The sequence below is a fragment of the Eleutherodactylus coqui genome, chromosome 1 (assembly GCF_035609145.1).
Source record: "Eleutherodactylus coqui strain aEleCoq1 chromosome 1, aEleCoq1.hap1, whole genome shotgun sequence".
In the NCBI taxonomy this organism is placed as follows: Eukaryota; Metazoa; Chordata; class Amphibia; order Anura; family Eleutherodactylidae; genus Eleutherodactylus; species Eleutherodactylus coqui.
In genome coordinates, this window is record NC_089837.1 from 232,982,518 (window position 1) to 233,000,931 (window position 18,414).

General features: G+C 41.1%; 1 protein-coding gene across 1 annotated transcript in view; it reads left to right on the forward strand.

Annotated features, from left to right (window-relative positions):
- CLVS2 (clavesin 2) overlaps positions 1-8,166 on the forward strand; it is a 62,827-nt gene extending 54,661 nt beyond the window's left edge. The window contains exons 4-5 of the mRNA XM_066591188.1: positions 1,612-1,835; positions 7,996-8,166. Of these exons, the coding sequence (XP_066447285.1) occupies positions 1,612-1,835; positions 7,996-8,086 (315 nt within the window). The 3' untranslated portion in view covers positions 8,087-8,166. The remainder of the gene's footprint in view (positions 1-1,611; positions 1,836-7,995) is intronic.
- Positions 8,167-18,414: the final 10,248 nt, after the last annotated feature.

Below are 18,414 nucleotides of genomic sequence, written 5' to 3' on the forward strand. Positions count from 1 at the left end.
CCCCCCTACCCCAAAGCAAAACTGCAGTCCTGCTCCTTGGGGCTCTGATTCTTGAAGACGAGGTGATCGCTTGCTATTTATTTTACTTTTACTTTGGCTATTTATCATAGGCTTTGGTGGTCATGTGCTATTCATGGTAAAATTAGAAACAGCTGCAGCCTGTGATTGGTTGAGCAGTCATGTGCATAAGGCCTCGTTCACACGGGCGACAAAGTCGCATGATTTTGTCGCATTGCTACAGTACTACAAATCGCATGTATGTGAAGCCCATGCTTTCCTATGGGTTCCTTCACACAAATGCGTTTTGTAGCATGTGACAACTCAACACAAAAACCTCACGGGTCCTGCGATATGCACGCAATTCGTGAGGTTTTGTAGTCCATGTTGTGTGGTGTGATGCAACTTGGAAATCCTACTGTCAAACCTATAGCCTAAGCCCTTACTGCAGAAAGAAAAAAAAAATACACATACATCACCTAAGAAGCACTGTCAGCTCGGCCGCATCTTCTTACCAATCCCCAAAACCTGTGAAACAAAGTAGAAAGTCCATGTTCCAGGATCCTGGAACAAGGACTTTCTACTTTGTTTCACAGGTTTTGCGGCTTGATAAAGACTGTAACAGGTCGAGTTTTTTAAAGAAACATCTGTGAAAGCACCGTTTATGCTGCCACCTCCTTTCTATATATCTGCATGAACTTGGGTTGAAGGTCTACAACCTTGAGGTTGGCTTGGCATCCTTTGAAGTTCCTTTGACGTAAGGAAATAGATTTTTCCTCCACCAGTCGGCCTTGTGCACCTGGTGTTTTGAGTGCTGCTGATATACCTTCTTTGATTCTTCCCAATCCCCGATCTTGTCTTCTTCTTTTCTGGCTGGGGATTGAAAAATCCCCGCCTCCTGGAAGTGCTGCCTCTGATTGGCTCACGCTTAGCCAATCACAGCCAGCGCTCGATGAACGAATCACAGCCATTCATCGAGTGCTGGCTCTGATTGGCTAAGCGTCAGTCAATCCCCGGCCAGAAGAGAAGAAAATCAGTGCCGTGGAGAAGCTGCAGCGGAGCCACAGACAGCTCTTCTAGGTGACGTATGCTTTTTTTAAAAAAAAAAATCTCTGCTACGGCTGATTTTCGGGGCTTATACTTCAAGCCACCCACTTCCCCCCGAAAATCCTCACATGTAGTGCTATAAAATCGTGGTATGACCATGAGAAACCACAGTGATATCGCACTGGCCAGCGATGTGATATCGCTGCGTTTCTCTCGTGGTGATACCATGTCATCCATGTGCATGAGGTCTAATGCATGTCACGTGACCACCTCACTCAGCTTCTTCCAGGACCAGGGTGGCAGAGACTACGGCTCCTTTGCAGGATCAGGAGGCCTCAGAAGATTTGAGTATGACTTTATTATTCTATTTTTAAAACCTTTAAAAATTGAATATTTCTTGTAATGTCGTCAATGCAAATATTCCTTTTAAATGAATTTTAAAAGAAATGTCTTTAAAACTGAATTAAATCAATTTCTGTAATTTTACACAGACATACACTTATAAATTATAGGATTTGCCATCTAAGTGAGAATATTGAGCTTTCTGTTTCATGTTTTCTCTGCTAGATATTTTTACATGGTAATAATCTCAATAGCTTGCATCAGCTGATCCACCCAGAGATTCTGCCTTCTGAGTTTGGAGGAATGTTGCCACCATATGACATGGGAACGTGGGCAAGAACACTTTTGGACCATGAGTATGATGATGAAAACGATTACAATGTAGACTCATATAGTATGCCAACAAAAGTAGATGTTGAAAAGGATTTGTCTCCTAAAACCATGAAAAGGTAAGTTTCATTTGCCTTTGTCAATAACCATTAAAGATTTAGCACACTTATCAAGAAATATTAGCTGAATTGATGCTATTTAGTCAGGAAATAGACATTAGGGGTCATTTAAAAACTGCGTCTATCTATTGGGTATTAACGGTCAAGCATCTTGTAATCTTTGTAACGGGAAATAAGGTGGCATTACCAACACAAAAAGGCATATTTAATCTGTGCCAAGGCATGCAATGATATGTTAAAGGGAAGCTGTCAGATCCCCTAAGCTGCTGTGGCTGTGGGCAGAATGGTATAGTGACAGACATGCTGAATTCAGCAATCTTTCTTAGTCCCTCCAAGCAGCAATTGATAGGTCTCTCCATGTGTACATAAACATAGAAGGAGCTGTCAATTAGCAGCCGGAGTATGTGGCAGCATGTATATATGAATGTGCATGACTGTCATCAGACTCATCTCCAGTCCCATAAAGCAGACTTTTAAATTCTGGTTTTTAAACCACTCAATCTATATATATAAGAGGCAGACTACTGAAATCAACCTATCTGTCACTGTACTGTGTTGCCCGTAGCCAGGGCAGCGTAGGAGACCTGACAATTTCCCTTTAAATGGTCTCTGTCATTTTAAGAAATTTTGCATCAATCAATAGTACAAGTGAAAATAGAAAACGGTAATATATCTACAGAAGCTGCAATGAGAGACTGAGTTACTCACAGAGACAATGCTGGTTCCGGTAAGTGTTTTACTGAATCACCTCACCTTTAAGCTGCTGATTTTGAGCATGTGCTACAGAGATAGTGGAGCAGGATCTCCTATTTTTGTGTGTGTTGTGTATGGTAGACATTATAACAGCTAGTCTCCACCCACAATCTCTGGGAAAGCTGAGAATTAGAGATAGAGCCTGCAGAGGTAAAAACTATGATAAATGCAAGTCATATACCGTGTTTCTCCAAAAATAAGATACTGTCTTATATTAATTTTTGCCCTAAAAGAGGCACAGTGTCTTATTTTCAGTGGAAAGGTGAGGGAGGGGGGGGGTGTCTTAATACTTACTTAGCAGGCGACATCCCGGTCCCTCTTGCTGCTCTGCAGGAATGCTGGCAGTCTTCTGTGTCGTCCTCAGTGCTGAAAGAGCATTCTCTTCCCGGTAATGTGGGTTGAATACCCTGCTTCCAGCAAAAGATCGCAGTGATTGGCTCAGGACCGCGGCCTCAGCCAATCACAGCCGGCGCTTGAGGGGCCAATCACAGCCATTCAATGAATGACATCATTGAATGGCTGTGATTGGCTCATCGAGCGCCAGCTGTGACTGGCCGAGGCTGCTGTTCTGAGCCAATCACAGCAATCTCTTGCTGGAGGCGGGGTATTCAACCCACATTACCAGGAAGAGAATGCTCTCTCAGCGCTTAGGAGACACGGAAGACTGCCAGAGTGCCTGGAGAGGAGCGAGAGGGACGGGGACGGCGCCTGCGAGGTGAGTATTTATTTTTTTATGTACTGTATATACCGGCGTATAAGGCGACGGGGCGTATAAGACGACCCCCCAACTTTCACCTTATACGCCGGTATACAGTGGAGAAAAAAAAAAATTCATTACTCACCTCCCCCGGCGTTCTGTCGCGCTCCGGCAGGATGTCGCTCGCTCCTCGTCCCCGGCGCAGCATTGCTTTCTGAATGCGGGGCTTGAAATCCCCGCTTCCAGAAAGCTAGTACACACGCCGGCAGCCATGACATCATTGAATGGCTGTGATTGGCTAAAACACACGTGGCTTCAGCCAATCACACTATTCAATGACATCATTGAATGGGTGTGATTGCTAACACGTGCGCCTTCAGCCAATCACAGCCATTCAATGCTGTCATGGCTGCCGGCGTGTGTACTAGCTTTCTGGAAGCGGGGATTTCAAGCCCCGCATTCAGAAAGCAATGCTGCGCCGGGGACGAGGAGCGAGCGACATCCTGCCGGAGCGCGACAGAACGCCGGGGGAGGTGAGTAATGAATTTTTTTTTTTTTACACTTTTTTTTTTTTGTATTACCGGCGCATAAGACGACCCCCGACTTCAGACCCGATTTTTCGGGGTTCAAAAGTCGTCTTATACGCCGGTATATACGGTAGTGTAGTTAGCGCTTATTTTTTGAGGATGCCTTATATTTCATGGTTGTCCATTCATAAGGCCATGATCACTGAATATAATATTTTGAAAAGGATACAACAGTCCTTTTGATAGAATAACTCCTATAAACCCTTTTAAAGTGCAGCTACATCTTTATGTGCCAAAAATATCACCGGCTCAAGCATTGTAGAAAAATCTGCTTTAGCATCTTTTTTTCTTTGCTTTCATAAGATACAAAAACATATGTATCATGACCGTGTAAATGGAGCAGTACTCTAATTTAACGGACTATATTTTACTGGGTAGCTACAGTACTCAGTTATTGAATCATGATAAATGGCGGTGGTCACACTTGGTCATTCTCACGCTGTAGTATTGCTCCACAATACAGATGAATAAACAATTTTAATGTACGTTTGGCATGTTGATGGAAAAACTGCTCATCAGTATCTTCTCAATAGACATGAATTACGTGTATAGATATGCATTACTGATCTTTACTACCCTATAGTCGAAAATATGGATTCAGGTTTGGAACTGTGTTGATTTCTATGGGTCGTTTATAACAGGGACACAAATCCTTATTATGGATCAATATTCTCCACATAAAATAAAACAGCGTATTAAGGATTGTATTTTTACACTGCATTGACTTCTGTGAAGGGAATTCGGATCTGTAATTCCCAAGTAGTAACTTGCTGCTGGTGCATTGTAGAGAATGACTCTTGATGCACTATCCATTGACGCATATTATGCTATTTTAACAAGTATGCAAATGAATGTAGACGAAACAGAATTTCATTCCAGATAAAACCCTAAAGGGAAACTAATGGTGATTCCAGTATGCAGTGGTGTAGCAATAAGGGTCACAGGAGTCGCAATTGCACCGGGCGCAAAAGCTAAGAGGGCCCAAGGGTTCCCTCACCACTTAGATTGCTGGGTTTCACTCCAGAAGTATTGAAGGTTTTTTATCCTCTTTAAAAACTTATGACTTGGAGTGAATGTAATACACAATGACATATAAGAGTTTCATAGACTGCACTTCCCTTTGTTGAAGACTCACAAGAACTTACAAATGACAGACCATATGCTACCTTCTACCTATTACTACAGAAGGAGCCTGAGCTGCCATCTGTTAGAAATCCCTTAGTGTGTAAAGTGCCTCCTCCTTAGGCCTCCCTCACACGCAGCGTTTTTCAATGTTGCATTTACTGCGATTTTATTAGCGTTGGCATGCGTTATGCCAATATTTTGGCTGCGTTTTCAGCAGCACAACTGATAACGCAGTTAAGACAGCTGAAAAAAAATCAAATACTCACCCAATAGGCACTGTCCCTGCAGGCTTCCAGGCACTTGTCTATGCCTGTAGAGCATTTCTGGCTGGCAACAGAGTTCCAAGACCACGCCTCCAGCAAGAGATTTTCTCGGATTGGTTGAGCTGCGAGCCATTCATTTATTGAATGGCTATGATTGGTGCATCCAGTGCTGGCAGTGATTGGCGCTAGATTAGCCAATCAAAGCAATCTCATGCTGGAGGCGGAGGGTCTTTGAATGCTTTCAATAGTAATAGATCCTCTGACAAGTGCCCAGAGCCCTAGAAAGCACTGCCAGGGACCTGGACAGCACCAGCATCGATGAGTATAAATTTTTTTTGTAGTGCTGCTAGCACAGCGTTTAGCGCTACCTAAAATGCGGCACCAAGTTGTGCTGCACTTTCAGCAGTGCTGCTACCGCTGCCCATTCATTTTAATGGGAGATGCAGGGCTGCAAACGGCCGAAGATAGGACATGTATTGCTGTCAAAGCACAGCGTTTTGATGCTTGTGTGAACGGCCCCATTGAGTGGGAGCCTTGTACAGTGTTTAGCACTATGTTGAATAGGCAGCGCTAAACGCTGTAGGAAAACGTCTGCATGATGGAGGCCTTACAGTCCTGATATAAATGCTATACTTGCTGTAGGACTCAGTGGCCATTGAATATTTATATTGAATAGCCCTTAAATTCCTAATTGTCCTCACTTCTTCGCAGCAGTATGAGGAGCACATGTCAACTTTCCAGCAGTGAAAGGGTTACAGCATGTAAATTACTGGAGCCCTTCCTAGGTCTCAGAGGAAAGCCGACCCCTGTCATTCACCCTTCTTTTAATAAATGTTCTATTAAAGGGTTTTCCAGTCCAGTATTCAATACTTAGGCCTCCTTTCTATGGACAGAGTGGGATATGCCCGCCATTTTACGCCATGGAAACCCCGCGGGGGTAAACAAAAAAAAGCCCCCACTGGCAATCGTGGAAAAATGTGCTTTTTACCGCATTTTTCCACAGTCTAATTTAATACTATATTAATGGAGACATCCCGCCATGGAAAAACACGGTAAAATAGAACAAGCCGTGATTTTTTTCCCACGGCGTAAATCTGCAACAGAATTCCACATTTGAAGACTGAGCCATTAGATTCAATTGAAGCTAATAGCTGCATTATTCCACCACGGATTTATGCCGCGGGGAACGTGGCATAAATATGGCTGTAGGCATTATCCCATAATGAAGATAACCTAGAGAGGCAAAATGTAAGAAACTTGACAACATGTTGCATAATTTCATAATGTTGTCACAATAAATAAAAGAAACATAAATGTTATTGTTGGAACACTGGTTGTATCAAACTGCGGAAAAAATGTATTTATTGATTCATGCTGTAGAGAAGATTAGGTGCATTAGAAATGATATGATGTTACTCTCATGGGACTAGGAATTTACAGGCTTTCATTAGATCAGCATCAATCGTGGTAAGCCGGGAATATGTAGGAAACTAGACCAGGGTTACTAGCTCTTCACAAAGGAATCCATCCTATCATTTCTCATGACTGACAATTTCTTGTACAACATCATTCTGGACACCCCAGGTTTAACAGAGTTGATTGATAGGCTGACCGTGGGGAGCTACGGGAATTTTAGCAGGCATGCAAATAATTTATGCTAACTTATGTTGTTGGTTATTGAGCCCAGGTGGTTCATCGGCCAGGTGATTAACAGAGGGAGTAAGAGGGCAAGACTTATTGATGACTCTTGAAATCAATATTGATGACTCTTGAAATCAATATTGATGACTCTTGAAATCAAATCGACTACATGTCTCCTAATCAATCTTACCCTTGGACTAGATCACCGTATATGCAGCGTTGACTCCTGATGAATGCAACTTCTAACTCAATTAGGGAAAATCTTATGAATTTTCATAGGAACTAAATAAGAGCTATGTAATATTTTTATAGAGGATTCACGTTTAGAGATGAAAAAGCAACAATTCTTCCATCTGGGAAGCAAGATAGATACTAAGGTCCTGCTCCCAACATTGGATGTAGGGTAACTTCACACCAGGTGAAGGTTGGTTCCTACAAGAGTATAACAGGGAGATCACTCCCCATTGGAGAGGTGACCATAAGCAAGTTCTCACATAGCTGGTAGGAACAACCAACAGCCACATGTTTATTCATTTTAACGCCAGGAAATGGTGCAAATTGTATTGCAAATCTGCACCTGCTTAAACTTGGCATACGTATACTTCATTTTCCGATTTTTTTGACCAAAAATCCGCAAATTTATTAAAAGAGCGCACTTTTTAAAACCCCTGCACAAAATAATCTGACACCTCAATTTCCGATGGGTGCATGGAACGCCTATCTTAATAAATCTCCCTCTATATGTCCTGACTGAGTATAAATAATGTAACCTAGATTAATATTATTCATAATTCATAAACTGTATTTCTTAATAGACCTAAATATACTTTTCTAGGAGGATGCGGGAGGAGGTCTGAATTCTCAGAGCACAGTATCTCATTTTGCCTAGCAACATGCATATGAATAAGGAGCAGCTAAGAAATACAGTGCTGTGTAGTGTTGCTCTGCTCTTTCCAGGGTATGAATATGTATCGAATCTCAAATGTTTTCCATTGCAAATTTATAGACATTATTGAATGTCAAGACATTATCCAGAGGGCTTTGGGAACATTCTGCTGTGACTCTGAAAATCATTTTTTTTTTTTGGTTTGTAGATCTCAATCAGTTGTGGATCCTGGAGTGTTAAAACACAATGACAAAAACGAAGACGACAACACGCAGCAGCCATTACTGTCTCTTGACTAGCGGGATATCTGCAATTCTCATGATTTAGACGAAGAGGGATCATTTGCAAAAATAACTAAACTCTCTACAGGAATGTACCAACTGGCAATGTATCATATATGTTAATGTTGCATAATGTAATATTAAAAAGTTTTCTCTACTGTACAAGTGTTAAGGGGGCCACCGATTAATGCTTTTACTCTGTAAGTGCCAACTTGTGGTTTGTAAATAGAATCCAAAGTATCTCTGTAGATTTATAAGCGCTCATTTGAACACTTCTGTGAAAAACTATTTCACCTATCCATATTCAAAGTTGTGCAATGTAAAAAAAACAGGAAAGAAAAAAGTATATTATTATAGTAGGCTCCATCCTTTTATATAAAGCCATATAGCAGCCAACACACTGCGTTTTATTCTGAATATTGCATAAAGACATTTAAGTATATGCTTTACTTAAATCTGGGGATAAGTTAGGGTCCTTTGCTGTTTGCAAAGTCATCCTAGGAAGATACAGCAAAGCATGTTGGCTTTATAAGACAAAAGAACCAAGCCTGTAATGTGCCAAACTGGTTTGTTACTGAGATTTGCGACGCTACATTTCCTTTTCTTATATATTTATATTTTTTTTACATTATTAGTACCATTTCCTCCAACTAGAAAATGGAGTGTTTGAACCGGTGCCATTGAGTAGAGACAATTAGAACTATTTTTTGGAATCTCAGATGAATTTGTCAAGCAGTGCTTCTCAAAAACGGAACTATTTTATTGTTGATAGTAGTTATGTCTTCGGTATTGTACAATGATTACTACGGGTTAGTGTGTTCACAGACAGTAAGCAACAATCACTCTCTAAATTTAGCAGAAGTTACACGCTTGTGTTTTTTTACTGTGGTTTTGGTCAGTGTCCAAACTGTTCTTCACAGCTGATTATAATATTACACAGAATGAAGGAGGTGTTGCCATAGCTCCTTCTATTAGTAATTTGTATAAGGTGCATTCATTTTGTCATTGATAGCTATTGTAGTTTGTGATTTGCTCTGTTACCAAGCATCATTTCCACTAATTGAAGAGATTAAAGTCACCAGTACTAAATATCAGTTACCACAAATCACTCTATGGCTGAGTCTCCATATTGCAGTAACCACATGTATTCAAAGCCCTGCCGACCAGCAGCAGCCAATAGCCGCATGTCCTTTATGGTAGTGCTGGCCAGATCATGAGGTTAGTGGTGGCCGCGGGTGGTCGGAGTTTCGAATGCATGCAGTTATCGTTACATGGAAACCCGGCCTTTCTGCACTACTTTTTCAATATAATTTGTTCTAACTTTAATGTATCCTAAATCTGTGAGTGTGTATATTCTATATGTGTTCTTTATCATATTTATTTTCAAATGGCCAATAGGTTAGCAAGTACTGCTGTATTCCTATAGAGGCTGGAGGTTTATCTCCTGTGATACGGATACCTCTAATAGCTTGGATATGTTGATCTATTTATTATCAGCTTTTAAAAGGCTATGTCTGATCCATCATATCAAAGTTTTGCTATAGCTTGCATATGAATATTTGTTATTACATGGTACTTTCATAGAACTGGCTTGTATGCAGATGAATTAGTTACTTTTAATGGAATAAGTGAAAATGGCTTCAAATTTACTTTTTGCAACAATGCCACTACATTAGTGACTGAAGAGTTCACAAACGAACTATCCAGTTAGTAAATATATGACTACATGTCTAAATCCTCCTGCACACAATACTGCAGAAAGACACAGCTACGGGCCAAATTGTACCTTCATGTTTCTCTGGGTTCATAGAAAGGTGTCACAGAGGCTTTCTATATCAGATTCTTACAGAATACACAAGAAAAAAGGTGGAATGCTCCAAAGCACACTGTACTAGTATCTTATTCTCTCCTAAAAGAGTTGACTCTAGAGGACGATACAATGCCTCATTTAAGTAGCAGCATATGAAGTGCCTATGACCACATAATATAGAACCATAGAGACTCTTTAGTCATGGATCTTCTGTTTGCATGAGTTGTTAAAGGAGTTTTCTAAGCATATATTATTGATGGTGGATCCTTAGTATATGTTATCAATAGGTGATTGGCTGGAGTCCACTGCTTGGGACCCTGGCTGATCAGCGGATCAGGTGTCCTCTGTTAGTTCCACAACACACAGTTGTATGGAGCGGAAGCATTAAGCTCCAAACCCCTGTAGTGGCCAATGCTAGTAATTGCTGGCACAGGTATCATTTATTTTAATGAGAGCTGCGCCTGCAGTTACCAGTGCTGGCCACTACACGGGGCTCAGAGCTAACTGCTTCCTCTCTGTACCTTGTGTATTTTGTTGCTGCCAACAGGCACCCAATCAGCTAATTGTTCGGCGTCTCAAGCTGTAGACCCCAGCTTATCAAGTACTGATGAATTATTCTGAAGATGCGTCATTAATAGTATTTGCTCGGGAAACCCCTTTAAACTCACTAAAAACCTCACCAACTATTACATGCTTACTTGTCCATGTGTGTGTAGATGAATAGGAGAATCTCTATATGTGATGTCCAACATATAATGGAATGGCAAATAGGAAATTGCTGTAGACTTCAGTAAAATTACAATGTTAACAGCTACTTGTTTTGAAGTTAACAGCGCTGTATATGTTTAAGATGCCACTTGCAGCTCCATTTAAAACACTTTTGTCCCTAACGCTATGCCTTCCATTATACGTCTTAATATAAATCTGATTCTTTATAAAATGCTGTTTACATGAAATAAAATTCACCATTAGCTGGCCTCCATGTGAGCACATGACTACACAGGATGGCTTTCACAATATAATACAATATGGTTGGCAGACTAGCTGAACTGTTGGGAGATAGCAGCTAATATTGATTCTATATCCACATTAACCACTCTTTTCGTACTGTGGTTCATTATTCAAGACACCTAGGAGCTGCATACACATGATTAAATAAGTACTATATAGGTTTGCTGAATTTCTTGCACTCCCATCTTCAGCATCTTGCAGACTCTTTTAGTTCAGGTTGCCTTCCATCACTTTTTTTCCTATGTTGCTGACCATTTTAGCACATGTACACCTTGAAGTAGTCAAACAAAGTTCTAGCTGACTTACAAGAGCATGCATACTATAGAGCAGTGGAGGCCAAATAGTAGATTGCAATCTACCGGTTTAAGTCCCAGTGGAGACCTTGACAAACAAAGATGGCTGAACTGTTCCCTGACTTCCTGATGCGCACTGCATTAACCCTTTCCTATCCAATTTGTATCCTGGTTTTCCTAGGGGGCTTACTCTTTTTCTGCTGTTATACTATGGCGCTATATGCTGGCTAAAGCCAGTACTGCATGAGGTGACACATTGGATAGGCTCCGACAACAGAGAGGCTGGCAATATACAGTAAGAGAACCCCAACGGATGTCTTTCAACATCGGAGCTGTATAGCCCTAAATCATAATGTCTTTAGATGTCAGACAGTTGATTGGAGAGGGTTAAGATACATCAGCAGTAAAGGGTGCCAGTGCCACTCATGTGGACAGCACTGGTCAAACAAAGCAGGTGTAGTGTCTTACACTAATACTCATATAGAGTGTACATCAGGCAGTCAGAGAGGACGTTTGGCAATCTTTGCTTGTCCAATGTCGCAGGGTCACATTAATGTTTTATCACTATGTTGTTCTTTCTGGCTTCTACACAGAAGTGGGAAATGACAAATGACTTACTTATAGATTCATGCTGCCTGGCACTGCCCTTGGTAGGGAAATCATGTAAGACTTGTGAGTATCGACCAGTGCTATCAGCTGCTTTGTGTTGTGTGGGCACTGGGACATCTGAAAAGATGCATGCAAAAAAATTACAGCAGTGTCTCCTGAATGCCCCCCTGCACTTGTCCATGTTCCCTTAGTAAATTGCCTAACTCAGGCTCTAAACGAAATAAAACCCATGCTGGAAAGAATGCCAACTCCTGCTATAGACGCTTCAGTTAGTTTCCTCCCACTCAGTCAACAGGAACTATGAGAAGATGGAACATTAAATTATCCAGTTACTGGATAAACTAAGGCAATTAGGAAACATTGTAAGAAGATTGTAACAAGTACATTGTCTGTATTCTGAAAGAGCAGCTTTAGAGAATGTGCAAGCAAACAGAGAAGGGACTTGTTATATTAGGACCCTTTATAAAATGCAGAATCTGCTGGAAATACTGATAAGACTTTAAAAATAGCAAATACCATATGTGAAAATAACGATAAGAGAGCAACATTTTTGGTAGATTTCAAATCAATGTTATTTATGACCAAAGAATCAGAGGAATCATAATTTGTAGATGTTGTGCTGGAGGCAGCTTTATTGCATTGTGCTGCATGTTGTAAAGCTACCAAACCATTGCAGTGCAGATCGTTCACCATCATTTAATTATGGATATACAGGCTGATATTACTAATCATGGCATTGATGCTATGTCAGGCTCCCTCTTGTTTATATGAAAAAAAGAGGAATTGACATATTAAAGACATTACATATTTGTCACAACACAATGTTAGACGGCTGATTGTTTAAACTCCTAAACAAAATTTAAAGTTGCTCTATGGCTAAACTCAAAATAAACTAATAACATGCTAAAATACTTAAATGGGTTGTAGCAATTTTTAAAGCTATTCCCCAGTGATTCTGAGAACAAGAGTCCCAAAGGATGACTTCATTTATCACAAAGACACAGATGGAGATAGCTGAACTCAGGCTCTTGGCTATGTCTGGTAGTCCTATTGAAATGAATTAAGCAGTGGCGCATAGGCTCAACTTCTGCTACATTCTTGTAGGGACCTTTGGGACACCCTATTTTTGGGATTGTTGGATCCCAACTGATCTGAACGTTATTCCCTATCATGTGGATAGAAGATGATATTAAAACCCTTTTAAAGGCTATGTGCCCATTTGAAGCATGATTTCTTACTCCAATTAATCAAAAGTAACATTTTAACAAACAACTTTTCAAGTAGTCTTGATTAAAAATACCGTTTCATGCCAATCTATGTGCTGCAGGTTGATATAAATGGTCCTCCATAATAGGCAATACACCACTCACCCCTGAAGAAGAAAAAAACTCTGTGTGGTAATTTATTATTCCCCTGCTTTTTATTGGGTTACTTCAGAGCACCATAGAGGCATCTGTACTCAGTATAGATAAGCGAGGTTCGGGTGCCGGCAGCGGGCATGGAGCTGCGGGGGAGAGCGGGGCAGAACGGAGATCTCTCTTACCCTCTCCCCCCCCCCCCCCCGCTCCCTCCTGCTGACAGCCGCTACTCACCGCTCCCCCGCGCCGGCACCCGAACCTACAGTCTCGAGCGGGGGAGATACTCGCTAAAGGCAATGCTCGCTCGAGTACTCAGTATAGTAAGGTATTCTATATATGCAAGTACTTTTTATTTACCTGAGGAGTCTTCTGTGCTTGTCAGTGTAAGAAAGGAGTGGGATGGAGACATGCGCGCACACAGGCTAGAGCAGGGTGGGAAAGGAGAGAGAGTACGCCTCACAAGGAAGACCCACTGAGCTCAGAACATGCAGCTTCACAAGAAGCCATGTCAAAGAAAACATGAGGGAAAATCAAGCAAGCAATTCTGAAATTAGACAACAACATAAATATTAAGATACAAATATAAGGGCAATTTCTCAGCATGGGGAATTTTTGCTGCCACTTTCTGCCATGCTTTTTTCCCTTTTCCTGTGTAAAATGCAACAAATTTATTACATTTCACCTGATATTGATACATTTGTTGCAATATGCCTGGAGATGTAGAGTCACTTGTTACAAAGCAAAATATTGTTGCAAAGTTGGATACAAAATAGTGATACTAGGCAATAGTCTCTAGACACAACATTTATCATCCAGCATGAGACACTGTGATGCATCTGTACGCTGTCCAGTTAATCTGCTCAGTATCATCAGTAACACATGTATTTGACCCTGTAGCTTCATTTTCTCATATTGTGCCGGCCATGCTAATATGGGTTGCCTATAAACCACCAAGTAGTCCAGGGGACAGCCATTTGACAATATGTTTGAATACTCTACATGATTGATAGGTTTCTTCTCATATTTATGTATTAGATCCGGCCCATTTAGGAACGAATGGTGATAAAGATATGCAAAGAAAACAGAAAAAAATGCAAAAAAGAAGGGCTCTATGTAATGTGTTATCTGTACTGAGAGGTCATTTAAAATATAAAGCTTACCCTATAACATGTCTGTAATCAATGAAACAATGTATAGTAATTAATAAGAGCATGTCAAGCTGCATTTCTCAATGTGCACCACATAGGTAAATAATACCCGAAAATGGGCTCTAACTAGAGATGAGCGAGCATACTTGTCCGAGCTTGATGCTCGTTCGAGTATTAGGGTGCTCGAGATGCTCATTACTCGAGACGAGCACCACGCGGTACTCGTCTCGATTAAACTAGCACTGACCATTGAATTCAATGGAGCCGGCAATACAGCCGGCTCCATTGAAAGCAATGGGCTGCCGGCAATCGCGGGATGAATTGTCGGGAAGGGCTTAAATATATAAGCCCTTCCCTGCAATTCATCCAGAAATGTGTAAAAATAAAAAAAATATATACTCACCTTGTCCCGGCAGAACGATGTTAGCCCATTGAATTCAATGGAGCCGGCAATACAGCTGGCTCCATTGAAAGCAATGGGCTGCCGGCGATCGCGGGATGAATTGTCGGGAAGGGCTTAAATATGTAAGCCCTTCCCTGCAATTCATCCAGAAATGTGTAAAAATAAAAAAAAAATATATACTCACCTTGTCCCGGCAGACGGAGTTCAGCGCGGCCGGCCTGCAGTGGGTGTGAAGGGGATGTGAGTCAGACATGCCCCTGATTGGCTCAGCGCTGAGCCAATCAGAGGCAGATATCACACCCATTCATGAATTCATGAATGGGTGAGTGAGTGTTGCCTCTTATTGGCTCAGTGCAGCTCTCAACTGAATGACAGCAGTTCAGCACCACAGTGCAGGGGACAGCAGGAGAAGACGCGGCTGTGCCCCGGCAGCTGAAGGGAGGTGAGTATCTATTTTTTTTGTTTTTTTAAATCACTTTTAATTCATTTCCAGGGAATGGCTTATATGTAAAGCCCTTCCCTGAAAAAGAATTCAGGTGTGCCAGCGGACCATTGTCTTCAATGGAGTCGCCGGCAGCAGCAGCGGCTCCATTGAAGAGAATGCCTGCATTTTTATTCTTTTTTACACTAAAATCTTTCTTTTCAGGTAAGGGCTTATATTTTTAAGCCTTTCCCGAAAATTCATCCCGCGCTCGCCGGCAGCCCATTGCTTTCAGTGGAGCCGGCTGTATTGCCGGCTCCATTGAATTCAATGGGCTAACATTGTTCTTCTCTGCCACAGCTGTTACAGCTGTGGCAGAGGAGAACGATCGTTATGCTGACGAGGGGGGGGGGGGGGTCTCACTCTTGCCACTATTGTGGCTTAATAGTGAGATCTCGGAGCCCGAAATGCAGCCCTGCATGTTGCTCCTCGCCTGCCCTATCAATTTCTGTGTTTTTTACATGACTTTGGTGATTTGCTAAGATTTTCACAAATGAAAACCTTAGCGGAGCACCAGTCATATACAAAAATGCTCGAGTCGCCCATTGACTTCAATGGGGTTCGTTACTCGAAACGAACTCTCGAGCATCACTGAAAGTTTGACTCAAGTAACGAGCACCCGAGCATTTTGGTGCTCGCTCATCTCTAGCTCTAACCCGTTATCAATGAGAATATAAAAGCTATTCCTTATGAGAGATCTTACAAGAACATGAAATAATGTAGCATTTCCATTAATAGTGCTTGCTTGTTTATAACTGGAATCTCATGACTGCGTATCTCATAATGAGTGCACCTATATTTGCATCATATACTGACAGCTGAGTTTCCAACTTGAAGAATTTTATTTTATATGTCGAGGACAGGAACTTCTTCAGGGTTCTGTACAGCAGACATAGTGTACCAGACATATAACATGGAGCTGTCCTTACCTGGTGTTGAAAGGTTCAGCTCATCCTTCGGTAAAGAGCATTATGAAACATGTAGCAGCGCCCTGTCCCTTAAGGCCTCATTCACAGGAGCGCTTCACCACAGTTATTTCGCCGTGGTAAAACGTTGCCCGAAAATCGCTACCTGGATTCCAATGCATTCATTCACATGGGTGGTTTTCAGGCACCGTAAAATTGTCAATTCGCCAACCGTTTTCGGTCGCCGATTTTACTCGCCGTGTAAAAAGATAGGTCTTGACAGTTCTTGCTAATTCTTTTGACAAAAACGCTGGCGGCTTCCATGGATTTTTATGGGAGTGGAAAAAAAAGGGAAGGGAGTTTACTGGCGTTCGTCGCTTGTAAAAGAAGACAGCTAGCTGGCTCTATTTAAGCTAGTAGAAGATATTCTACCGACCGACAGAATTCCGAGCGGCAGCGTTTTTTTGACACGATACGCTTGTGTAAATGGATGAGAAAACGCTAATTAATTTCAGAATTAGATCGCGGCTATTTTTCACTATTAAATCGCACATGCTCTCGTGAATGAGGCCTAAAGAGGAGCTACTAGACAGCCAACCAGTGCAGGCACTTCAGTAATTAGGGTACTTTACTAGTGAAATGCTTATGCTGATTGGCTGGATTTTCCAGTAAAGTGCGGACTGTGTGTGACATTGTATGTTGAATCTGGACACAAAGTTAACAAAGACTGGAAAAGCCCATTGCATGTTGAAAATTTGTATCCTGAGGCCATTGTAACTTGAGGAAGAACTGTATAGTATTTAATGACGGTTTATTACTAATTGCATTTTAAATGGACAACCACCTTATGCTGTGCATCGAATACTAGCAGCAGAACCCGGCATCATTCTTCTAATGTCTATAGTCATTTACTGGCTTTGCTTGTGAGCTTTTTGTTTATTATACTTATATCACACCTCTGGTTAATTGTGGGATGAGGAGTTAATAAACCAACATATAGCTTCCAAACCATTATTCTTTGTTATATTATGGCATGTTCAGCACATACAGGTTATCTTACATGACGATGAGACGCGCTCCGGAGAGACTGTGGGCCTTAGAGTGTAACTATGGTAACTGAGTGATTCCTGCTCTTGCTGACGCTCCATTTCTCCAGTGCATTATAAATATTTCATGTACGAAAATGTCTCTGTGCTGCCATCCTTAAGAAAAAAATGCTGCCCTTAATTTTAGTTTTAACAAATATGTATTTTCTGCCCGAGAGCTTGTGTAAACTATGACTATGTTTATATCTTATGTGGAAATAGAGAGAGGGGATAAAGTGGAAAGTGATAGCATCTCACTATTGTCATTATCAAATGGTATATATATATATATATATATATATATATATATATATATATATATATATATATATGTGTGTGTGTGTGTTAATATATATATATATATATATATATATATATATACACATTTATATATTATTGTACACATAACATCAATCCATTTGGATTGCTTTTATTCGAAAAGACATGGCTGTGGTATTACTACAGGGCTCTTTCACATGAGCGCTGTGGGCGCACAGTATAGCCACGTGAAAAGACCCATTGGTTCCTATGGAAGGGCGTTCTGTGCACGCCTCCAATGCGCGCGAACAGTGTTCGTGTGAATGAGGCCTAAACCATGGCTACAAATGGAAACTCTGTTTGCCACCAACAGCCCTCTGAACTACTCTGACTTTTGTATGAGGTGCAATGTCATTAATTAGAATGGAAGTAGTTGGCTAATGGCAGAAAGCAAGTACAAAGAGCAAATTCCCCTGGACAGCTCTCCCAGAGCAAAGAGTATAGCATACAGATCATTAATGTCACCCATAAAGAGGGTAGGTGAGAAGAATATGATGAAAATGAATAAAGTACAAGTTATACTGAATTATTTCCCATAAAACTAGATATCAATCTGCTCAGCTCCTCCTGCTCTATAACAAGATGCTTACAGATAGGACTGCGTGTTCCAGCTGACAGATTCCCTTTAAGCAAGCCAAATGTAGTTCTAACAATTTTGGAATCTTTAGTCTTCACCATATATTGTGACATCTGGAACTTTTGATCTTTTGATTCTGTGCAAAGGTCTACTGCATTCTATGTAAAAAAAATATTAATAAAAATGAAGTTGTTCTGAAGTGATCTGGACATGTGAAATCCCACAATAGATGCATCCGAAACAGTCTGAGACTCAGTGAAAGCTCATCAAAGCTTCATTGTGCTTTAGTCACGGTCTGTGATACAGTCTGCTGCACAAACCTCTCAATATCCACCTTCTCTAGCAAAA